General features: G+C 42.0%; 3 protein-coding genes across 3 annotated transcripts; 2 read left to right on the plus strand and 1 right to left on the minus strand.

Moving 5' to 3' along the window:
* Positions 1–664: 664 nt before the first annotated feature.
* Positions 665–12,198, minus strand: tut7 (terminal uridylyl transferase 7). The gene is made up of 29 exons (XM_076731169.1): positions 12,072–12,198; positions 10,646–11,078; positions 10,339–10,487; positions 9,682–9,798; positions 9,402–9,579; positions 9,202–9,290; positions 8,962–9,013; positions 8,764–8,833; positions 8,389–8,515; positions 8,157–8,276; positions 7,747–7,881; positions 7,286–7,463; positions 6,317–7,005; positions 5,937–6,087; positions 5,758–5,844; positions 5,539–5,639; positions 5,135–5,192; positions 4,790–4,893; positions 4,587–4,676; positions 4,355–4,468; positions 4,018–4,095; positions 3,738–3,915; positions 3,404–3,451; positions 3,200–3,291; positions 2,998–3,113; positions 2,684–2,883; positions 2,413–2,486; positions 2,247–2,313; positions 665–1,899 (listed from the first exon to the last, which is right to left on the minus strand). The coding sequence occupies exons 2-29, from the start codon at positions 11,058–11,060 to the stop codon at positions 1,841–1,843; spliced, it is 3,936 nt and encodes a 1,311-aa protein (XP_076587284.1). The 5' UTR covers positions 11,061–11,078; positions 12,072–12,198; the 3' UTR covers positions 665–1,840.
* Positions 12,199–14,388: 2,190 nt separating this feature from the next.
* On the plus strand, positions 14,389–16,338 carry ccno (cyclin O). The gene is made up of 3 exons (XM_076731925.1): positions 14,389–14,825; positions 15,443–15,628; positions 15,721–16,338. Exons 1-3 carry the CDS (start codon positions 14,472–14,474, stop codon positions 16,336–16,338), a joined length of 1,158 nt encoding a protein of 385 aa, XP_076588040.1. The 5' UTR covers positions 14,389–14,471.
* Positions 16,339–17,995: 1,657 nt separating this feature from the next.
* Positions 17,996–20,745, plus strand: mcidas (multiciliate differentiation and DNA synthesis associated cell cycle protein). The gene is made up of 7 exons (XM_076731871.1): positions 17,996–18,079; positions 18,157–18,229; positions 18,345–18,424; positions 18,892–18,952; positions 19,130–19,356; positions 19,824–19,934; positions 20,040–20,745. Exons 1-7 carry the CDS (start codon positions 17,996–17,998, stop codon positions 20,478–20,480), a joined length of 1,077 nt encoding a protein of 358 aa, XP_076587986.1. The 3' UTR covers positions 20,481–20,745.
* The last annotated feature ends 3,261 nt before the right edge of the window (positions 20,746–24,006 follow it).

The following is a 24,006-nucleotide window of genomic DNA, read 5'->3' on the forward strand; positions in this document are numbered from 1 at the left end:
CTATATTAATAGTATAGTTTTCTATATGGGCTTCAGTACTGGCTAAAATGTATAAAACAAGAAACAAAAAAAAAGAAAAAAAGCCAAACATATCCATTCCTGTAAAAACAAACAAACAAACAAAAAAAACTCTCTCAAAGAAACAGTCCAGACTGGGATTGGATTCTGGGATTTGATTTCAATTTAATGAATTGTTTTACACAAATGGATCGCAAGCCAACCTTTCCTGGCAGGATAGGGATTCCTTAATAACAAACTAAACCTCCCATTTGAGTCCAACAAAAGAAATGCAATAAGGCTGGCATTAAAAACAGAGCTACTTTAAAATGAGAAATTTGATTACAATAACATCAACAACACAATTCTTTTATAAAATTCAGCCATATTAGGACAACAATAAAGCCAGACAGTCCATATTCAAAGTTGAATGATAAGCAGGTCTTTGAGACATTAACTAGCAGCAACATACAGGGAGTGGACCCTCACAGTGCAGCTACCAATCTCTGGCACCATTACTACAAAGTGAAGCCTTTGTGGCAAATAAATACATTTATCTCTCTGCTCAGCTAACAGATTACCTATAGTTTAGTTTAGAGTAAGTGAACAGTGCAGTGTACGCCATCAGCTGGACCAGTTTTTTTCTCTCTCTCTTTTTTTTTAAAGAAATCTTACTGCCATGTGAAAGCATGAAACTTTTTGCCCAACTTTCTCAACTATGTGTTCTTGAACTCTAGTTACCACACTTCCTAGCATGTGTGGAGACAGACACAGGCCAGGGTTAGCAGAGGAACTACAGATTTACTGTCCTACCATTAACACTTAGAGGCAGTCGATGGGCAGTATGTATCTATGAAAGAGTGGTGGATCGGCAGTCTCAAAAAATAAAGCTATGATCCTGGAACAAATCTCTACAGGGTGGTTTCTCTAACACAGAGACAGACAAAATGTAGGCAGAGCTGCTTTCAAGGCTGAAGGAGAGACAGACCGATGGACATCAGTGTAGAGGACAAATTAAGCAGGATTTAAAAGAAATTTGCTTTTAAAAAAAAAAAAAAAAAAAAAAAAAAAAGACCCTGGCTATTGTGAAAGACAAACTGCCATTCAAAAGTTTTTGAAACCTATATTGCAATTCTTTTGGTAAAATCTCAAAAAAACATGATTGGAAACACACTGGACAAACCCTGTAATTAAAATAAGGAATATGTGAGCTGATGAGTTACTTTTTGGTTTAATCTGAAACGGTCTTGATCTTGATGACTAATATTTCAACACCATGTCCATTTGTCTTACAGCTGTATCAGTTAAGGGTCTTACTTGACTGTGAGGCCTGTTGAGCCTATACAATCAATTATAAGACACATATACAGGAGGTTGTCTGCAATTAAGATATGTTATTATGGCGATCAAGACCTTATCTATTTACGGTTAGTCGTGTAACAGATACTTGTCAATTACTTACATTTCTAATTTGGGAAAGTCCAAAGTGAATTGACAAGGAAATCGCTTGAAATGTAATGTAAATGTAAATGAGTTTGAAAAAAAAATTAAAATTGACTGGCAGAGTAGGTAAACAAAGATGTGAGGTACATGCACAATGACATGTCTTGTTAAAATGAAAGCTTTAAAAAAAAGCTCCTCAGAGGAGGAGAGCTTTAGGGGGAAAAAACAACACACATAAAAAGGCCCTATTTGGCTTCAAGTCAAGGCGTCCTGGCTTTGGCTTTTAATAGGCTCCCATTGGCCCAACAGTCCCATCCAGATTTAAGGGCTTCTGGACTTTGGGTTGCTGTCTGCCTGGACAAGAGTAGAACCTCATGGTTTGTGTAGCCACAGCTGCTGCTCATTCCACTGGGCTCTTCCTGTGACCAGAGCGACCCATATTTCGGCAGGATAAGCTACCTGAAACAAACCATGTGTGCAACGGTCAATATTTATTGAAAAGCAGATCTTTAGACTGCACCAGCCACTTCTGTAACTTAAAAAAACTTAAAAGGCTAAAGGACAGAATAGGCACGCTGCCTCATCCTGACAAACTAGCTGTTGTATTTGCTGTTTTATTTGCTTTATTTCAGGTTTGATCACTCACAGAATATGTTATTGGACTATACAGAAAACAACAGCATCTAGCAGTGAGGCTGCAGACTGCAACCACATGAATACCACTCATCTCACCCTCCTCTACGGGGGCAGTGACAGTACTTCAGGATTTTCAATTGAAGGGAAATGTAGAGTAAAAATTTACATACCTGCTTGTGGACTTAATATCACATTTTGTTGCTTTCTCTTCTTCTTCTCCTCTTGAATGGGTGAACCCTAAAACACAGGAGCACAGGTTTAGCAGGGTACATGGTCTACCACAGTGTCAGTAATAACACATTTCAAAAGAACATTGTCACAAAACTGAGATCGTACCTGTCGCTCCTTTTCTCTCAAATTCCTCAAGTGGGCTGAAGAGGGGGAAGAAAAGCTTTCTATCTTCACATTACCTGCCAAATGACGATTAAAAGATTAAAAGGAAGCAACTGACTTCTCCCCTCTATTTTGATTAAAACATCAGTGCGTAATTACGTCTTCTTCTTAACAGTCTTAGTACAGCAGAAAGTACAGGAAACTAAGAGACAAAACTACCAGTTCCAAGAACCTAAAAATGTAATAAAAAAAGAAGAAGAAACTTGGCATGAACCTGCAGGGCTTCTGTACAGCTGACAGTCCTTCTTGATGTGGGCACTTGAGCCACACAGGTAGCAGCAGCGCATCTCCAGTGCATCTCTTTTCCTCCAGTGGTCACTCTTGTGTCTGGCCTGATCCTTGGCGTCCTCTCCTGTGTCCATTTTGTCTCGCAGGTGCTCTGGCCTCCTTTCAGAGTCCCTTCTATGCTTTGACCTGTGCAAAAATAATCCACCACGTATAAGAAACATGTAGCTTGACACATGGTGCAGACAGACATCAAAGTTAAGTTAAGGGTGACAAATTCAGGCATTCTGTGATTATACTTACTTCTTACGCATGGGGCAGTCCTTCATGAAGTGTCCTATCTTGCCACAGATGCGGCAGCAGCGGTCATTGGGAGCCAATTCTCCCTCAGTGAGGACTTCAGGATCAAAGAAGTACTCCTGCGATGGATGAGGTCAAATAACAATTCAATGCTTTGATAATTCCATCACAATATGCAAATGAGGCGTTTAGGCTGAATACTAACCATCTGACTCAGGTACACAGGAGGAAAGGCTTTGACCGGTGTGCCAAACACTTTTCTGCCATTGATGAAAGCCTTCATGATGAAGTTGGTCACTGTTTTGATGTCAAAAAAGGAAACGTGAGAAGACTAGAAAAAAATTTCAAGGGAAAAGAGAAAGAGACAGAACAAAGGCAATGAGGCAACTCGAGAGAGACATAATCTTACTTTTTCTGGACAGACCAGCTCCGAGATTATGATTCAGGTCGAAAGGATCTGTAATATGAACAGAGAAGAGCAGTGACAATTAAAATTATTTCCAAGCAGCCTTACACAGTCATTTCAATTCAGGAAACAATACTAATCATGAATTCAGTGATAATGATTTAAAGACAGCAGTGTGTAATCATGATTCCCAAAGTGGCAAAACAATAATAGAACAGCTGTGTTGTCTGGTAGATGACTAGTTTCTATTAGATAGACGTTTTTACTTTCTATGCTTCTATATTTTACATTATCCATTTATATTCTATTGTACTCGGAATGTGTCAGACAAGCTGACCTTCAATGACAATGTATTTGGACGTCCACTGCTTGTTGAAGGTGGTGAGGCGGGCATGCTGGCGGATACAGACAACATGCTCTCTGAAGTCAAAGTCCTCGGTATAAAAGCGGAGCAGGCCGAGCCACAGCTCCCCCACCGTCTCACTGTTCTTTCCATACTGTGGCCAGCGACTGGGCTGCAGGTGGAAGAAGACAACATCGACGTGTTATTAAGATGCGATGTGACATGCTGACTCACTAAAATGTTTACCCTCCAAGTAAAATGACAAAATACTGACTAAAGTTTTTAAATCATCAAAGAAGTAAACGTTCCAGCCATCGACCAGCACCTCCGGCTTCTTCTTTCCATCATAAATCTGCAACAGACAGACAGTTGAGAGCAGCTGAAGTTCATGGCAATACTAACTAATCACGTTTGTTATTTGTATGCCTGGGGATATAACATTGCTTGTCAAGACAGAGAGATGTTCTTAGATAACTCAAGTGAAAAAAGTGTTATTAAGTCAAATCTATTTGAGTAGTTAATTCATACAGCACACAAGCAGGTGGTGTTCAAATAAAGCTTGCAATTTTTTTTTTTTTTTTTTTTTTTTTAAACAAACATGCCATTTGTACCTCTTGTAGCACAGGAATAACTGGTGGGTTTCTCTGCTGGAGAAAGAACAGCACCATAAGGGTGTAAGCGTAGGACGACAGGCTGCCACGTGACGCGTCCCCAATGTCACACATCTGTAATAGGACAATGACAGACATGATGGGAATACAGTATTGCAATACAATATACAGTATAATACATGACCCTGACACAGAGAGCCACCATAGTTCAGAGTGCGTAAAGCATACTCACTTTAGCAAAAACCTTCATGACATAACAGAGGATCTTCACTCTCCTGTCAATGGCAGCATATGAAGCTAGCAGATGTGTGTTGTGCAGGGCCTGAAAAGGAAAGAGGTTTTTCTTCAAGCGTAACAGCAAGAGTTATTCAAAGGCAAATTTCAGACAAAATGAAATATGGAGAAAAAAAAAAAAAGAGGGAGAAAGAGGCCAACCAGAGTGTTGTAGAGACTAATGTCTCCCTCCAGGCCGGTGCGAACATGGTACAACTTCACGATGGGTACTTTTGCTGTTGTGATGGGCAGGATGTTCTTCAGACCTGGTGACAGGATGAAGGCGTGGAGGCAAGTTAAAGGGATGCATTGAAACTTTGTACATCTTAGAAATTTTTACTCTACATCTCACTTAAAGCAAAGATAAAGTTTTTTGGGGAGTTTTTCTCTATTTGAGCCGAGGGTCTAAGGTTAGAGGGTGTCATTAACTGCATAGACTATAAAGCCCTTTGAGGCAAATTTGTGATCTTGAGCAACATAACTAAACTACCCTGACTTATTACTAACCTGGGTGTTTCTTCAGCAATCTCGCCAGGCTTTCAATTATAGTGATGCAGTCAACATCCTGTGAGAGAAATTCAAGAACAGTTATATTTTTTGGATTAGAGACAGCCTATCACCACTACCAATAACTACCAATGCCTCACAGTTTAGATCATACTGTATTCCAACACTTAAATCTTTTCTCTTTCCATCCATCAATAAACAAAGTCATACAAGATTCTTTTGTTGATTTGGTCATGTAGCCAAACTTGAATGGCAAACATCTGATCTCAGTAATCTGCCAATTTTCTAACTTCTTTCACAGCAAAGAAGGCTGATGCTAAACAAAAGCAGACCTGACCACAAAAACAGAGCAAAGCCTTCTTCTATGCAAATAAACCTTGCAATAAGATAAACAGATAACTTACATCTATGGTCTCTTGTCCCTCCAGCACCATACAGATGTCCAGGTCACTCTGCCTGAAGCCAAAGCCATTTTTGGATGATCCAAACAGTTGTAGCCGAGCTCCTGTTCATTCAAAAGAGTACTGTCAGTTTTGTCATCAATGCAATTATTGCAATGTATAAAATCTTATGTCTTATGTAAAATCTAGATGCTACACAGAGAATGTGGAAGTTTACTTCACCAGCAAACTGTCGTCTGACAAAGGTCTCCAGGTCTTGAAGGATGTGCTCTCTGACACCCACTTCCAGTTCACCTGGGGCGAAGTCGGCTATAAAAGAAACAGACCCAGGTAGGAAGCATATTTCAGGGCACTGATGTAATCACTTCTGACCCAAAGCCCTATTAATACACTATACTCACTGTAACACTGCTCACAGACTTTGTTGAGGACATTGAGAAACTCTGGTGTTACTGGGGGCAAAGGATCCAGCTGCACTTTCTTGAAGTCTTCCGGACAGTCTTTCTTCAGATGTCCATCACGCTTGCACAAGCTGCACACGACCATGTGTGACTAAAACAGATTGAAAGGAGTTTAACTTAGATGATGCACAGCATGAAGTGTATTTGTAGTTTACCTTCTAGTCACCTACAACTCAAATGATTACTACAGAACTTAAAAAGTTCACTTTAGCTTCAAACTTGTTGTTTCAATACACATTAAGATAAACATCCTTGCTTTCCAGAGAGGGTTTCATAAGTACTGCACGTAAAGTGAAAACAAACACGAGGCTATGCATTACCTTCCCTCTGGTGAAAGCTTGTCTGGTGAACTGATATGACAGTTTCCTCTGTTTTTGGTTTGTATTTTCTGAGCTCTCGTCTTTAACTGTATCCTCTAAAGGTGCAAGTGAGAGACTGGCAGGTGCCAACTCTTCCTCCTCTTCTTCATCCACTGAACCAGGTGTGTCCAAATCTGGACCCTCCTCATCAGACAAAAGCTCCTCCCCAGAGATCTCGTCCACTGGGAAAATCTCCTCATCCTCTGTGGTGAAGCTGTCCAAGTGGTGTCTGTTATGCATGTCCACATCCACATCAACATCCTCATCCTCCTCATCCTCAGAGAAACTACTTTTGCCCAGGTCCACTTTTTCCTTCTCTCTCTCGTCATCAGAGTCACTGTATTCTTCAACTTCCTCCTCTTCCTCAATAATGCAATCAGAATCTTCAGGACCATTTTCTACAGCTTTAGGTTGATTTGCATGTTGTGACTGAATGCTGAGCTGACTGAAATCTGATACAATTGCTTCATTCAAAGTCTTCACGTTTGCCCCTTTAATGGATCCACACTGTGCCTGTGGCTTGTGACTAGCTGGCGTGTTGAGCGGCAGTGCAAAGTACTTGTACGTGGTTTTGAGGCAGTGGAGGATGTACTCATACATTTGCTGGCTGTTCACTGTGCGGGCCACATTCCTCTTCGCAGCAAATGGGTCTGAACACAGAAACAGAGACATTAGTTGGGGTTAAATCTTGTAAGAGTAATCAATGTCAAAAGCTATATGGCTAATATGGAAAAGTGGCATTTTATTTGCATGTCTGTTGCAACCTGGGCATTAGGATAGGTCCACTTTAGTCAAAACTAAAGAAACAAGTGACAATTAAATGGATTTTTCCTTTTCACTTAGAAAAGCATCAATGCATGAAATATTTGTGATTTCTCTCCAGTGCCCAAAAGCAAAAACTTCAAATGTTCAAATGAGAAAGCTTCTGACCCTCCACAGCGATGCGTTTCTTCGGCCAGTCTTTCATCTCTCGGGAGAGGACAGCACTGGTTCGCACACTGATCACATTGTCAGCCATGTTGAACTCCAGCGAGTAGAAGCGTAGCATTTCAACCCAGAGAACACCAATTTCCACAGGTGGGTGAGGGCTCTGAAACACGAGCGGAACCTGCAAGGAAACGAGTCAAACAGCACACACTTTCAGGTGCTGGGACTGTGAATTAAAAGACGATGTTAAGCATGCCTTAGCTCCTCTACTAAAGTGGACACATAAACGATACCAGTTTCCAAAAGCAGTTTCCCTTATTTACATAAACACAATCAATCTTGTGTTCAGGACAAGAGAAAATCTTGTTTTACTAACATGAAAAAAATGAAAGGGTCTGATCTATAAAAAGGACATTCATTATCAAAACTATAATATCAGTACATATACAGTATATCATGGTTACCTTTCCCTTTATAGAGGAGCCCTCTGCTGGCTGTGATGATTCTTTGGAGGACGGGGTGTAAGCCCAATGTACATATCCATCCTCCACATGTGTGAGATTGAAGTCTGACAGCCTGCTGAGTGAAAACACCTTAATCTAAAGACAATCAAATGATTAAGATTAGTTTCCGCTGAAAACAACTAGCAATGACCAACAGGGCTCCAGACTAACTTTTGTCACCACTGACCCAAAAAACAATGCTAACCGTCCAGAAGTGAATATGAATTATCATTTATCGTCGCCAAAAACACCAACAGTGAGTTATCTGCGACCCCAGGTTGATGGGACACTGTTTGTCTCGAGCCCTGGACCAATTCTGCAACTAATACTGTACAATTTATTTTGGGCTTGAGATGAAAAGAAACACAAACCTCTTGTTTCAGGTAAGTAGGCAAAAGGGACTCTTTGCGCTGTTGTAAGAAGTAGATAACCATGAGGGCAAAGACATATGGCGGCAGCCCACCTTCCTCTGCTCTGTCGATCACACAGATCTAAGCCATAAGGAGGAACAACGTGTGTTAAAAACAAAATGTGATGCTTGCCCCTTTTACTAATTGCCTGGCAAATGTGAGCAAAAGGTCATGGTATCAGCTGGAAACATACCTGGGCCCAGCGTCTGAGGCCCAAAACCAGTGGGAGCAGTAGAGGCTCCCGATTGGACAGAGCAGAAAGATAGGAAGTGGTTTGGAAGGCGTTTTCATTCCCTGCACTGACTTTGCAGATGAGGCCACTGTCACAAAAAAAAAAAAAAACAGATTCAGTTTTCATCAGTGGTTTACGACTCTTCGTAACATGTGGTAATACAACCCTGACATCAGCTACTCTCTTTTTGTCTCTGTGCATGTACAAAAAACCATTCTGGTAGTTTCATAATGCCTTAACAGCCTCAACATCTCAAATATTCTCTCAATCATACAAGTTTGATTCATAAATGTAACATACAAATCAACTAATCCTATAACTGTGGGAGAAACCCACCTATTTTTCTCTTTGCAGATAACCACAGGCACCCTGGCATGAAAATCAGCTTCCAGATCGACGAAGAGAGCTGAGGACAAAACAAGACGTGTTAAATGTAAAACTTCCATGACACTCACATGACTGACTTTCCTATGGTCGGATTTTTTAAATTCTAACCAGGAAAAAAAGCTGCTAAATGTATAAGAGGTGACTCACGGCTAACAGAGAGGCTCTCCTTGACCAACAACAAGACGTCTGGCTGATGCATCTGTGAATACATTCCAGTTCAAAGCCTTCATACAACATAAATATGATACCACTAAACAATCACATTTAAAGACTCTAACATAATGAAAGCAAAATAAGAGCAACAGAAATATTTTGGCAACTATTATGTCAAAACTGTACAAAAACAAAACAGTATTCACATCATCGAACTCACACTGGGCTACTCACGTGAGGTGGATACTGAATGTTAATGTTGACATCAGAATCCTTAAATCCAAACTTAGTGCAAGATGATCCATATAGTCTGAGCCTGATTTCTACAGATGAGAAAAAAGAGAGGGAATAGTATTATTACTAATAAAACACAACTCGGAATATTGATGTAAAGAATAAGAGACAACAGAATATGTCGTTCCGGTGTTATTTACCAGGCAGGGCGGATAGAAGGAGGTCCTGCATGATGGAGACAACACATTGTCTCCTCTCAACATCTTCATCATTCATCCCATGTTCCCGAACAACAGCCTCTAGTGCAGCACTCACTGCACTGATCTGCTCTGGACCAGGAGGCAGAATCTCAATCAGCATCACCTGCTCCTGGCGTTCCTATGAACATAAACACACACATGCAAAGAGGAGTTCATCAAGTTTTCAATGCATAAAGATCATTAAATGTAATCGTGTAAATCATGATTTGCCACTTCTCACCCTGGCCTTCTTCTTGTGCCGTTTGTCTCTGATGTGCCTATAAGCATCAGACAGAGATTCCAGGGGAACATCACACAGAGCGCATGTGTAAAGTGCACCAGGATTGCTGTGGGACCTCTGACCCAATTTAAAAAAGGAGGAAAGTACAGACATCAGACAACAGCTGGCATAATTACACTGTTATGGATGTCCTTAACCCAGTTATACCTCATAAACATTAACTACTGTATCATTGAAACAACTGTAATTACAGAATGGATGCCTTATTAGGTTTAAATACTATAAAAAGACTTAGCGTTGCAACTAATGACTAATCTGCAGATTGTTTCCTCAATTAATCAACTGGTCTATAAAATATCAGACAACAGCCAACACAACATCCTAGAGCATTAAATGTCTTGTTTTGTCTGACCAACAGTCCAATAACCAATAACATTAGATTTACTATGATGTAAGACCAAGAAAAGCAGCAAATTTTCACATTTGAGAACTTGGAACCAGCAATTTTTTGGTATGTTTGCTTGGAAAACTGAAACAATTAATCAAAATATCTGCTGATTAATTTTCTGACTAATCAATTTATCAACAAGTCCTTGCAGCTCTCAAGCAAATATGACTAAGGCTATATATTTGGGCTACCACACAATGAGGCAGTACCTTCTTTACACAGTAGATCTCATCTCTGTTAAGCCGTCTCTCTGCCTGCCGAAGGCTCCGCAGGTCTTTGGCTGAGAGTGTGGACTCTTCAAGGGACCTGCTCTCTTCAGCAAAAGCTCTCTTTTTGTTTCTGTTTCTCCGTCTTCTCCCTTTGGAAAGAAGCCATACACGCGTCAAAAATGTGTTGGCTATGTGTTCATGGAAGTATTGTTCATCAGTAATGAGTCTATGTTATGGATGATGAGGTAGGGATAAATAATCCTAAGAGTTCCACTCCATCCCCAGACTCTAATTTCCAAATCCTCACCTGATTTATGTGCACTGCTATCAGTGTCCTCTCTCCTCCCCTGCTCCCTGTCCTCCTTTGGACCTTCTCCCTGCGAACTCCTCCTCCAGTTCTGCTGCTGTGAGCGCTCTCTCCAGTTATCTTCTCGACTCCCTCCACTGTTCTCGGGACCTGAGAACCACCGGACATCCTCCTTCTGTGAGGGGCTGTGACCACCTCTGAATCCACCTGGGGAGTAGCTCACAGGCCCCAGTCCTCCCTTCTTGGAACTGGCCCGGTAGGGTCCGCCTTGGTTCTTGCCCTGCTGACCTCCATCTAACCTGAAGTTCTGTCCTCGACCCTGGTCCTGGATCCTCCAGCTTTCCGCACTGTCTGCTGCTGCTCCCCTCTCCCAGCCACCTTGTCTAACTCGGTAAGGCCTGCCCGAGTTTTCCATGGTTCACTTATACTAAAACTGGAGGATGAAACTTTCAGTTAATATGGAAATAGCCCTTGTGTAATCAAAACATCCCAGGCACAAATTGAATGCCAACAGGATAATTTGCCAAAATTTTGATGTCCTTTCTTAGTAACAGCATAATGCTTTATTTGTTGCTTTTGTGCAGAAGTATTCATTGGCTGCAACTGCTCACAGCTTTCACAACTTATCATTTAATTCAGACCAGACTGTTGCAGAACTTCGCAGCTGAATAAAAGACAGCCAAAACTTGACCTCAGCGTCTGATTAAGTAGAGCCAACAGATGACAGTTAGCTAGCGATAAATAGTTTCATTTTCATGTTGTGTATCATAGTTGACGTCTTGTCGGAGTGCCGCAAATCTCGACTTTAATTTGACGTTGACAGATCTGAGCTGAAAATCAGACCCCGTTGGAAAACACTACTGTTAACATTAACATTGATGTTTCTCATGTTACCACGCCTATGACTAATCTAAAATCACAGTCAGGTCATTTACGGTGACTGTGTACGTACACATATAACATAGGGTTACCCAACGACTCAAGTTGCCTTGCTAACTGTAACGTTAGCCTACTACCCTAGCTCACTTCAGGAGCTTGTTATGGCATCATGTTAGCGTTAGCTAACGTTAGCTTGCTACCTTCTGCAGTCTGATTTGCCTCAAGCGCTATTTCTTTTTCTTCCTCGAGTTAACAGCGTATAACTTCATCACGCATGTAGCTAAAATGTCGTCAATAAATTCGTGTTAGTCGCCAAACTTCACGCTAGCTAACTAGCCCCATAGCCGACCATACAGCAGCTAACGTTACTGTTAAATGCTGGTATTTAGCTTACCAGCTAGGACGCCTAACAGCTAGCTACCCGGCTAACGCGAGCGTTACTGTTTATTTTATAGTTTATGTAAAGCTTTTCACCCCGCAGCTGCTGTAAAGGCAGCCATCAGTAAAACCGCTAATTATCCATAAAATATTTAAGTCATTTAAATACCTTTTTTAGGTGCGCAAAGGGCATACTTGAAGCCTTGTTTCAGGTCTGACTAGGCATGATCGCTTGTCTCGCACTGGAGTTTGAAAGGTGACGTACAGGCTGTGTGTTTTGTAGTCGTGAGCGTTCCGCCCACTACAAAAATAGCGCCGGACACCCTGGTTTAACATATTAAACAAAATCGTTCTAACATTGTAAAATAATACGATATTGTTACTAACTGCACCTTGGCGACAATATGAAACAAACAAATTCACAGTGGAGGAAACAAAACTAAAAGAACTGAAACTAAACTTGACGCGATCTTTTGGATAAATACTGACGTCACCTCAATCTCCACCTATCCCCACTGTTGTTGTTTTTTGTTTTTTTTTTTTGTTTTTTTTAGATGTTTTTTAATTTTACATAATTAAGAAAAATCTAATCCGTTCAGAGTTTACAACTGCTGCTGCATTTTGGATGGCATTGAATTCAGGAAAAGTTTTTTTTTTTTTTGGTGTGCTGTCATATCCCAGTGGCATGTGAATAACTTCCCTTCTGCATTTTAAAAATCAACTACTTCTGCATCAGATTTTGTGATGGTGGGCAAGCTGTGAGGATAATGTGGGCCAATTCACCCCACATCATGTGGTTCCTTGATTATTTACTATTAGGGCTTAGCAGTTAAAGCAAGTTAAAGACAAATTTTCATATAAAGACTAAAGAGAGTGTAAATATTTCATGAAAATGTACTTAATTTTAATCAATGAGCATCATATACTCTAATACAAATGTGGTTATATTAAGTTATCTAGTAATGTTTGTCAGTGTCAATGTTATCATCCTATATACTATATCCTATGTAGATCACACCCAACCCCTTCAGCCAAGACTCACAGACGATGGGGACGGACCTTCCCTCCCTTGTCTTCTCTGTTTCTCTCAGCTGGTTCAGTGTCTCAGTAAACTCTTCAGCGGGAGGCAGGAGTGCTACAACCACTGACCTTTGTTATGTTCTTCTGTGCAGGTGAACCACAGCTTGCCAGAGAAGATTGTGATATATCAGGATGGTGTGTCAGACGGTCAATGGACGATGGCATTGTAGTGCAAGATCCCACAGTTGATCAAAAGCTTTGAGAATTTCCCCAGCTATGAGCCCAAGGTGGTCTTCATTGTGATCCAAAAGCACCTCAGCACCACCTTCTACTCCAAATAACATTGGCAAACCTCCATCTGCAACTGTTCTGGATCACACCCTCACTCAGAAACGCTGGTCAGTCTCAGTTTATTCAACTGAATAAGTTGTCAGTCCAATTCCAATTTGAAGGCTTATCAGATGCCTAGATGTTACACAGCTGTTTGTTTTGGGGCAGGATTTTAAAAGTCTTTCATATATGGGATTGTCCAACAAAAATGCACTGAAAGCTGACATTAAGCACTCAGCTTTGGTGAGAGGTGAGTGAGGATTATCTCTTTTGCAGAGCGGCTCTGCTTTAGCTGGTTGTTTCTTTGGGGAGTTTTCACCATCAGTTAACATGATGTTCACTGACAAAATCCACAGTTTCAGTCTGAATCCAGCTTTAGGCCACAGATGGCCTACTTAGCTTTGACACTAGCAGTTCAATTGGAAAGACATGTTAATGTGAATGGTGTTTTGGAACCCCAATGCTGGCCAGGAAACCACATGAGCACCTCGGAACAAGGTGATCTGAGATGGCTCCAGTCTGACTGGTATAATTTGTGTGAATGTAACACAGGAAGAGAGTTAAAAAAAAAAAAAAAAAAGCAGAAAAACAGCAGTGTGAAACACACCATCACAAGTGAAACTGTAATTTGTATTTCATGACTTGATAAACACAAGATAAAATAAATATAAAATAATAATATAAAATAAATAATAGCTCGTGTGAAATTCATGTTTCCAGTGAAACATTTGTCCTCATCCTCGCTGAAAGGACAGATTTCTTTGTCTCACTGCGCAGACCTGCAGACAACAAAAGCTATAACATATGGTCCAAGGTTTAGGTTAATTCACTCCTACATGAGACAAGCGATTGTTTAGCCTCGGTTGTCCAGGCGACGGGAGAAAGGTGCCCTCGAGGAGCGGGGTAGACCCCGGGAAAAGTGACGTCACCAGAAGGAACACCACCCCCCAACCTTTATCCAGGAGGCGTTTGTTTTCTCAGGATGCTGAAGGCATGATCGGGCCAAATCTGCTTCTGATTGGTTTACCCTAACCCTATCTCACGCCTCATACCCAAGCCAATCAGCCAATCAGAGGCAGAGTAGGGCGGGCCATGACTTGGCCATCCTAGAAAAAATGTACATTCAGAAAACAGCTGCTGTGTAAGACCTGGTGTCAGTAAACACAACCAGTGGCCTGGCAGCCGGGGTGTAGACGGGCTCCAGTGAGAGATCCTGGAGATGGTGTCATTTGTGAACGGTGAATGTGGCTCCGAGACTGTTCACAAACGGAGACGGACAACCGGTGCATCTCCTCCAACAGAGGCGCTCACACCGGCCCGGCAGCGGCAGACTACCCGGTACAGAAAGCAGACACTCATGTCCAAGTTGAGTGACTCCGGTTTCGATGAAGACTTGGGATCTTCCCCGATTTCATCCCCGGCTCGGATACATGTGTCCCCGCACCGTTCAGACGAGCCTCCTGCAGGACAGCTGTCCACCTGGTACCTCCAGTACGGTGACATCGGTTACACCATCCAGAGGGCGAAAGAGGCGCAGTTTCATCCCTGCAAAAGCTTGGCACACCAGCCACAAGTAGGCCATTAGACACTTTATACGGCCAGTTTTTTTTTTTGTTTGTTTGTTTGTTTTTACTATTTGTAAGAATCACTATTGTAAGAATTACTTTTCTACCAAATACTTAACTCATTGTCTGCAATCATCAGATGCAAATCCAAAACATCTGCTATCCAAAAGTATTATAATGTATTCTGAAATAGTGGTTCACTTGTGTACATAATATTGGAATAGTTCAATTCTCCAATACATTGTGTTATTCCACAGTTTACTGTGGCACCAATTATTCCACCTGATGATCTTTTGATAGATAATCATATAGTCTTCACTATCTATCTCTCAATATCTCTGCATAGCCTATGTTGTCAAAAAAATGTATTAGTCTCCTAAAGTCTTGCCATTGCAGTAGAATACAGTAGAGTAGTGGCTGAGTGCATGAATACTTGGGGATCAATGATATGAAATGAAGATACAATGGTGGGCGAAACCAGAAAAACCTTTGTATTTTTATGCACTTAAACAAGACAAACACACCATCTTTAAGTAACTGTTACTAAAATCCTCCTTTTTAATCTGTATGAGGTGTTATGTTTGATCCGCTGTTTAAACTAATGGATTCTGTGTTTTATTTGCAGCTGACTGCAGAGGCTCGGTGTACGCTCGTCAGCTGGCTCATCCCTGTGCACAAACATTTCCGTCTGTCCTTTGAGTGCTGCTGCCTGGCGGTGAACATCATGGACAGGTTCCTGGTGTCCACGCCTGTGGCTGCTGACTGCTTCCAGCTACTGGGTGTCACTGCACTCCTGCTAGCCAGTAAACAGGTGCTTTTGCGAGTGTGGTAAATGCAGAGCAGATCGTTTTTGGATTTCATGCAAAATGCTATAATTCGCTCCCTTTCTCTGTGTCCACCCAGGTGGAGGTGTGCTCACCGCGGATCAGCCATCTCCTGTCATTCTGCTGTGACGCCTTCACAAAGGAGCAGCTCTGCAACATGGAGTGTCTCATCCTCCTCCGTCTCAACTTCCGCCTTGCTGCACCCACCCTGGCATTCTTCCTGGACTATTACACCAACTGCACTGAAGCTGCCCAGCTTGTGTCTGAGAGCTCAGGTGGCGACCGGTTTGCAAGAATGAATCCAAACACAAAAACAACCAGGCAGTGCAGCAATCTGGCACGAAAGGTGTGCGAGTTGAGTCTAGCAGACTATGCTTTCAACAAATACCCACCATCTCTGACTGCAAGCTGTGCACTGAGGCTAGCCAGTGACTTACTGAAAAATGACAAAAGGCCTGTTGAGCATGAAACCATCCAATCACAGGAAGACCAGTGCAACAGCTTTGTTGGTGAACTATGTACCCAAACAGACTCTGCCCAACCATCGGAGGGCCGCTCTCTGGCCTCTCTCAGGGGCCACTTCTTGTCTGTGAATCAGGGGAGCCACAACCACAATCTGGCTCAGGAATGCAAAGACAATCTGAAACTGTTGGTGTCATTAAACCAGGAGACATTGGAAGTGATGTCTACCATGTGACTACAGGTGTGCCACCATTCAGATGTGAGCAAAATGCCAAATTCCCCTCCGCTGCAGGAGGTGATATTAATGGAGTCAGTTTAAGAGGATGCTCCAGTAGACTGGTGTTTATGCAAACTTATCTAAACTTCATGTATACCTCATAGACAATCTGTTGATTGCAGCCAACGAGTGTTTTACAACTTAGCATAGTTTTGTATTTATTGCTACTATGTTATTGTTTATCAATGACGTATATTAATATATTCTGTTTATTTTAATTAATTCTAAATCAAAGTCATTATTCACTGTATATGCACTAACTTGCATATTACGGGATTCCATTGCTATTGCGACCTCTTTAATAAAGCAGCTGGAAAAATGTGTTGTAATTAATTGATTTATTATTTTTAATAATGAAATAAATGATGAGTAAAATGAACTTGTGCTGGTCTCTGAATGGATAATTGAATACAATGATTCAAACTCAGCTGGCTGGTGTTTGATGAAAAACCACTCATCTGTCTGGAAGTCATGAAGACTGGATGACATGAATAAGAAATAATGAAATTTGAAAAACAACAACAACAACAACAACAACAACAACAACAACAGCGACAACAACAAAAACAACAACAAAACATCGCGTACAAGAACAAATGTTGTCTATGCTAACATATCTGGACTGAATGGGCATAAACAGGGGTTTGTAGTATCAGTCATCTGACACTATTTTCTATGCTGCAGTGTTTGGGCTTTTCTTTTTTTTTTTTTTTTTTACAAAGCTCACTACAAATACAGTAAAAGACTGCTCTGAGAGATTGCTGACATGTAGACTACAAGAATAGTGTTTTTGTGGCTTATAGACTATTGTAGCTGTTTGGCTGCATGGAGATCAGTTCACGCAAATCGTTTGGTATATCTACTTAATAAAACGGAACAGCGCCAACAAAGCCTGGTCAGTTGAGAGGCTCTCTCTGATAATCCATTACGCGTGGCATCTCGACCTGCTGACACAGTGTCGACCACACAGGTGCATTCAGCGTTAAGGGCCAACAAGGCTTACTCTTGTTTGTTTACTAATCGAGGCATTTGTCACCAGTGTTTACTGAGCTGTCTGCTGTAATTGCCCTTTTCCTTTTCCACGTCGCTTAAATGTTGCACCAGGATTGACCTAATTTGGGTAGATGTTTTACGCACAGTTGGATAGAAACAATATGAAACAAAGAATTATTGATAATAACGTAAAACTAGGAAATCCGCTGCACAAACTGCCTCGACTGTGCCAACGGACTAGTCTGTCTGATGAAGACTATGAAGACAAAAGCTAAGGTGTTTGATTTTATAAAACAGACATGGTTTGAAGAAGGTTACGTGCGCCTCCGGCAGGACGAAGGGAATATTTGAATATGTGGCCGCAGGCGGAGGAAGAGACAGGGCACCTGCTGTAATGGCGCCGTTACGCGCGGTACCACTTCACACTTCATACCAGAAAACCGTCAGTCTGCACCAGTTTAATCTCCGAGGACGCTGTCACTCCCTGGAGACCAAATAAGTGCCTTTGATTGGGCCAAAACTATGAGGCCGCGGCATGGAGAGACACAAACCGGGAGAATTTCGCCTATAACAGCCCTACATCAAATCCTTCTGCCCTGCAGCCAGAGCTGAGCTGACGAAGATGCAAAGACACAGAAAGGTGTTTGGTGCTATCTGCCCCAACCAAATGGGCCAACAGGGAAGGAGAGCTGCAGAAAGCAAAAAGGTATGAAATCTTTTCTTCTACAATAATGCGCACAACTCAGCCCAGCTCAGTGCTGTTAACAGGCTTTCTACCTGCAGGATAAGGTGCTGGTGCCAAGAAGCAGCAGTCCAGTCACAGTGTACGTGGAGCTCCCCTGCGACATTGAACAAGGTATGCGCCTCTCTGAATGACGCCTCCATGCATGCGTGTGCGTAAAAAAACAGCTTATGCAAATAAATTATTTTTGAGGGTTGAATCATGCAGCTACACATTTCTCTTCCTGCAGCCTTTTCAACAATTGCATGGGACGATTTGGAAGACTGTGCGTCTTTGGTGAGACGAGAGAGCGACCCCCTCGGCTCACAGGTGAGGAGAAAGAACTTGTCAGTGTCGGACAGAAGTGTCTTATTTTTGTTTTGGTGACATTTGATTTTTCATGTGAATCCACTCATTCCCAACTACTTGTGTCAGACAACAGAGAGAGATTATTTGGTGGCAGATATTTATCACTTCTAGGCGGTTAATGTTTGACATGATGTGCTGGAATTCTGCACTCAGAGTGTTTACTCGTGACACGCAGGCTACCGCTAATTGGCCGGACTGCTGCTCGTTTTGTCCCTGAGCAGCCTCTTTGGCACAGCTCATCCTGCGCCCAAAACACAGTACGCGACGACACACCGACTGAAATGACCACCAACACATGTTCTGCCATAAAGCCATATTACCCAGCTTGGTCGTGGTGGGATTTTCAGGTGTGGGGTAGCACTGATTTCTTGTTGACTGAGAATTTAACACATTTCTCTCTTTTAATGCTCAGTTTCTCTCACCCACAGGTGAATGAATCTGATGCAGATGACCAAGACTTTGGGGATTATGCTCTGGATTTCATGGCAGGTGAGTAAAGCAAACCAAATCTTCTACTGTGGAGATGCAACATTTTACATCTGAGCATTGACGTGTGTGCTATGTTACTGCTACTATAATATTAACATGTCATCATCATCATCATCATCATCATCATCTTCATAAAGCATGCTGACTGAACCTCTGCGTGCTTGTCTCCTCTGTCAGATTCTCCTGCCACGCTGGAGAGCAGTCTGTCTCCAGCTGAACTGGTACCATTTCAGGGATGTGTCATACCTCCCCTCACCCCACAGCGGTACTTCTCTTCAGAAGACAGTGTGGTCCGCTCCACCACAGAAGCAGTCAACCCATCCGCCCAAGATGGAGCTCTATGGAAGGGTCTCGCCCAGTGCCAAGGCAGAGCATTGGGCGATTCCGTGGAAGTCAACAATCAGGTAAATCTTTTGTGTGAAATTTAAGACCAGTGTACAGTGTAACAGATTGACTTTATGACTGTGGTGCACACCATTAGGCAATATTTCTAGGTGATTTGTGTTCAGATTGATCTAAATCATGCAACAAGTGCTTTTTTTTATATGTTAGAAATCCCAAAGCCCTGCTGTTCACCGTTCTCACAAATTAACTGACCCTTTTGGTCATTCACAGACTCAGCTATAGTCCCTCTGTTGTGTCAATGCTTTGTGTCTCCAAATTGAGGCCAATTTGATTTAATAAGGTGCATCCTGGAGAGTTTGTGTAAATCAGTAAAACATGTCATTTAACAGCATATTTATACAGTATATAAACACAAAAGTACATGAATTGTCATGCCGAGGTAAAGGGGTGGACTTTCAGTCTTTCAGAGTATTGCGTCTTCTGTCACCATGACTGATCATAGATATGTGTCTCTGTGTGTCTGCAGCTCCATGAGACTCTTCATAGAAAACAGGAGGAGATTGACTCCCTTCAGGAGAGAAACCTTCACCTCAGGCAGCTGGCCAGCCGTGCAAAGCACCTGGCTTCAGTGCTTGAAGTGAGTACATGACTGAATACGTACACACACTTTCATCCTGGACACATTAAAACCTGTGATCCCTAATCTTTATGTCTGTCTTGTACTTCCATTGCTCTCTTTTAGAAACTGATGACAGTCAGAGACCCACATGTCAGAGAGCCAGTGTTGCCTTTCGGTGATAAAACTTCGCTAAGCCCCTGCAAGCGGCAGCGACTGGATGAAGGATATGAAACAGAGTCCTCTGACTCAGTGGAGGACATGCTGAGGGACATCAGCACACGCTGCAATGCCGTCCTGCACAGTGCTGCTACTGGAACAAGACAACAGCAGGAATCAGAGGCTATACGGCTGTATGGTGCATTCTCAGGCCTGCAGACGTCTATTTCCAAAGACAGCAGCATGGCAACGGATGGAGCAGAGCCGGAAGAGAGTGTCTCATCTTTCAGAACTTCTGTTAGAGAACACTGCACCATAAGGACTCAGGTGTTCCCTCATGGACGCGCCTTCACCTCAAGGACTCAGCAAGGAGGATACCGCTTTCGCTGGGTTCCCAACCACAGCTGAAACCAGGGTTAACAAATGTATAATTGGATCCATTTGTGCTTCTAAAGTGCCATGTGTCTACTCAAGACTGGAAGGGAGTGTGGGTGGGCAGTGACTGTTAATGCTTAACTAATAATCTATAGTGATATCTGTGAATGATTAAATGATGTCTTCCTCAGGTAGCTTGTAAGCTAATCAGTCAGAGGTGGTGCCTGACAAAGGAAATAATACTGCCTATGTTTTTCTTGTCTTTGTCTTTCTGTTTACATGCCTCAAAATGTAATGATCAAGCCAAACAATGAGGCAATGTCATGTTTATTTTCACACCTCACAATATGTTTTGCCTTGGAAAATGGAAATGACTTTACAAGATGGAAATAAAAGTTATGTTTTCTAAAGCTGACTGTGGAGAGATTTTAATTGGGGAAAAGGACTTAGGTGATATTGACACAAATGGAAAGAAACTGTTTTCAACCTGAACTTTTCTTGTTTGAGCAGTAAAACAAATGTGACCCTGTGACCTCATTTAAGGAACCTGGACTTCCTTCCCCTTTTGTCTCTGTCTGAGTGACTGTGTGGTCTGAAAAAGAGCATTCACTCATGATGCATTGCAGCCAACATCCTTGTTTGTATCCTTCTTTTTGGAAATTGAAATAGATTTTTTTCCCATGATTGCATAATTACTGGCCTTCTAAACCATGCTGGCAACACTTATGAAGCAATATTGCTTTATATACGATAAAGCAATATGGAAAATCTCTCTAAACTCAAATGGTGGGATTCTTGTTGAACAGACAATAGATGGACTCTGTACTCTGAGGAGGAAAAGTTCAATCATAAAGTAATGTAATCTTAATAACATATATATGTAGGTGCAGCTCGTCTTTAATGTTAAATAAGGACCATAATAATTATTATTTTAAATCTCTTCATTACATTGTAAAGTATGCAGACAGCAATTAAACAGTCTTGATTGTTCTCCACTTTTTACTCTTCATTGCACAGTAGGAACAAATGCTGGCTGCAGTATAAAGTATTGACTGTTCTACCATTTTAACTCTTTTCTTCCATTAAACCCTGATTCATTCAATAATATTTTTGAATGTGGATAAGAACAAAAAAAGCAGAGGAAATCAAAACAAGGAGAGATGAATCTGAGAAGGATGTGACCCTCTGACCTTTGGGTATCTGTCATGTAATCATCCTTCGGCCTCACCGCTGAAGGCTTTAGCTGTAAAAACGTGGGTCTGTGTGAGGCAGACCGGACCAGAGGACAATGTCGAATCCTCAGGTCAGACACCTGTTTAAACTCCCCAAACCTGGGCCTGTTTACTTAAGAGCAGTGAAGGCAGCGCTGCAGCCCATGAGCTGGGGACAGTATACAGTGCTGCGGCTGCTGCTGCTGCCATGAACACTGGCTTTAACAACACAAATGAAGATAAGAGGAACCTGATAGTGAGATAGTGAAACACAGGCCTGACACTTCAGCTTAACATGATGGAAAGACTCATCACAGAGGGAGGGTAGATACATTCTCATGAACAACTGATGGGAAAGTTTAGAGAAATAAACAAAATGAAGCATTAGTTGGGAAAATCCCCAAAAAGCGATATATTACACACTGCTGTCAGAAATCCCTCAGTCAACATGTCAAAATTACAGATCTGTAGATTTAACATTCAACTGTAAGAGGGAAGTGTTGTGATAGCTGGTCGGCTGATTGATGAAGCAAAATGTACTCCAAATATCCAAAGTATAAGTACTCACTGTGCGGTAAAATGGTCCCTCTCTATGTTTTACTGTTAGATGTGATGTTTTTGGATCAATATCACTGCTCTATTAATGCATACCTTGCATTTTACTGCTGCTGATGTTTCCAGGTTCAGCTCATTTTAACTTATTCATATGTTTGTTTAGCGCCACTGTCCTGCGAGAACCACGTATCTCTAAAAAGTCAATTTTTCGTGATCTCAGAAAAACAGCCTGTTTTCAGCTTGGAGACAATGCATTTTCCAGCTAATCTAAGAGCGTTTTTAAGAAGTTTATCTTAAGAAGTAGAAAAATTCTCTCAACCCATTAAGGAACACTCAATCCATCAAGAGTTGGATAGTACTCAAAGTACTTGTAGTTACTATTAAAATCCACATCTGTTTATATCAAGTCATTCTAGAGACTTATAAACAGGACAAACAAAATGTGAAGTCTGTGCAGAGTTCATGACAGACCCTGACCTGCTGCCCAAAGACTCGATCACCGCTAACAATCAACGTAACTCAAACAGGACGCTGCTGCAGCCCCCAGCCCCTCATGTAACGGCAGCTTAGCTCGACTCCACTTTTACTGCAAACAAATCCGTTTGTGACTGAGCGGCGAAGCTTTCCTTGAGCTGGTTGTGACACATTTGACCGGTTAAGCTACCGCCAAACTGCGGGGGACAATGCGGGGGGGGAAAGGAAAATACAGACACAATGAGTTTCTAAGGTGACTGAAGCCAAACCCGGAGGGAGGCTGCACAGCAGACGGAGTCCCGCGGGAAAGAGGGAGGTGAAATCAAATCATTTCTTTTTTGTCCCTGTGGACGGATGCTGATGGAGCCTGGTGGGGAGAATTAAAGGTGCAATTAGCGGTGACGATGGGCAACTTTTTAGTTAAGCCTTTTCCTTATGCCACTGAGGACATATTGTACATTTTAAAGCAAGCTACACTTTGAATAATAAAGTGTAAAAATAAAAAAGCCACTAACAAAAAGCCCCACATAAAATTGCTGGTCCTATATTAAAAGCACACAGAGAGACATACAATAATAAAACAGCCTACATCAGTTTAATTACCTGCTGACAGTGAACAGCCCACAGAAAAACATCAGCCTGCAGCGAAACGTATTGACATTTATGAGCAAACATGTGGTTTAACCATTATTATTCTGTGAATGCGACCTATATTTACCCTTAATAATGGATTTATAGCATTTAATCTAATGATCATGGGTTAAATATGCACGTGGCCTCTGAGCCGTGCAGCGTGTTGATACGTGCGGATGAATTAAAGGTTGAAGCAGCGCAGCTCGTTCTGTGCGGTGGAGGAGCTGAGGTGGAGCTGCTCCGTCAGCATGTGTCCAGCTGCTGCGTGTCATTGAGAGCACGCACCTGTCGCGCAGTTCCACGCTCGCGCTCGGGGTGTGAGCGCATATGGAAGTGGCAGGTGGCGAGAACGTGCGCTACTCGCGCCGTTCAGCCCACGAAGCGCGAGAGCAGCTCGCGTGGCCCGCGGACACACGGCCGGGGTGAAAGGTGAGGAGAGGAGTCGCGACAAGAGACCTGAGCACTGAGAGGAGTTTATCCAAAAATATTTATCAAGTTTCATCCATATTCTGTTTGTTGGTGTTTGTTGATTGTACTGTGAAAAATTAACAGAACAATATACTTTATGACTAAAATAAATGAAATCAATATATTTTGCAGAAATTCCAGAATCTTTATCTTCTTGAGCTTTAACTTTAGTCGTTACTTAGTTTTTTCCTCAAAAACTTCAATAAAATAAAACAAAG

The sequence above is a fragment of the Chaetodon auriga genome, chromosome 5, assembly GCF_051107435.1.
Source record: "Chaetodon auriga isolate fChaAug3 chromosome 5, fChaAug3.hap1, whole genome shotgun sequence".
In the NCBI taxonomy this organism is placed as follows: Eukaryota; Metazoa; Chordata; class Actinopteri; order Chaetodontiformes; family Chaetodontidae; genus Chaetodon; species Chaetodon auriga.

Excerpts from the sequence above, each read along its gene's own strand:
- mcidas (XM_076731871.1), top strand. The coding sequence starts at position 17,996 with ATGCAAAGACACAGAAAGGTGTTTGGTGCTATCTGCCCCAACCAAATG. Across the intron at positions 18,953-19,129 it reads TGCTCTGGATTTCATGGCAG|ATTCTCCTGCCACGCTGGAG; the intron begins GTGAGTAAAGCA and ends CTCCTCTGTCAG. Across the intron at positions 19,357-19,823 it reads CCGTGGAAGTCAACAATCAG|CTCCATGAGACTCTTCATAG; the intron begins GTAAATCTTTTG and ends GTGTGTCTGCAG.
- tut7 (XM_076731169.1), bottom strand. The coding sequence starts at position 11,060 with ATGGAAAACTCGGGCAGGCCTTACCGAGTTAGACAAGGTGGCTGGGAG. Across the intron at positions 8,516-8,763 it reads ATCTGCAAAGAGAAAAATAG|TGGCCTCATCTGCAAAGTCA; the intron begins GTGGGTTTCTCC and ends TTTTTGTGACAG. Across the intron at positions 5,640-5,757 it reads TGTCAGACGACAGTTTGCTG|GAGCTCGGCTACAACTGTTT; the intron begins GTGAAGTAAACT and ends TTGAATGAACAG.
- ccno (XM_076731925.1), top strand. The coding sequence starts at position 14,472 with ATGGTGTCATTTGTGAACGGTGAATGTGGCTCCGAGACTGTTCACAAA. Across the intron at positions 14,826-15,442 it reads GCTTGGCACACCAGCCACAA|CTGACTGCAGAGGCTCGGTG; the intron begins GTAGGCCATTAG and ends TTTTATTTGCAG. Across the intron at positions 15,629-15,720 it reads TCCTGCTAGCCAGTAAACAG|GTGGAGGTGTGCTCACCGCG; the intron begins GTGCTTTTGCGA and ends GTGTCCACCCAG.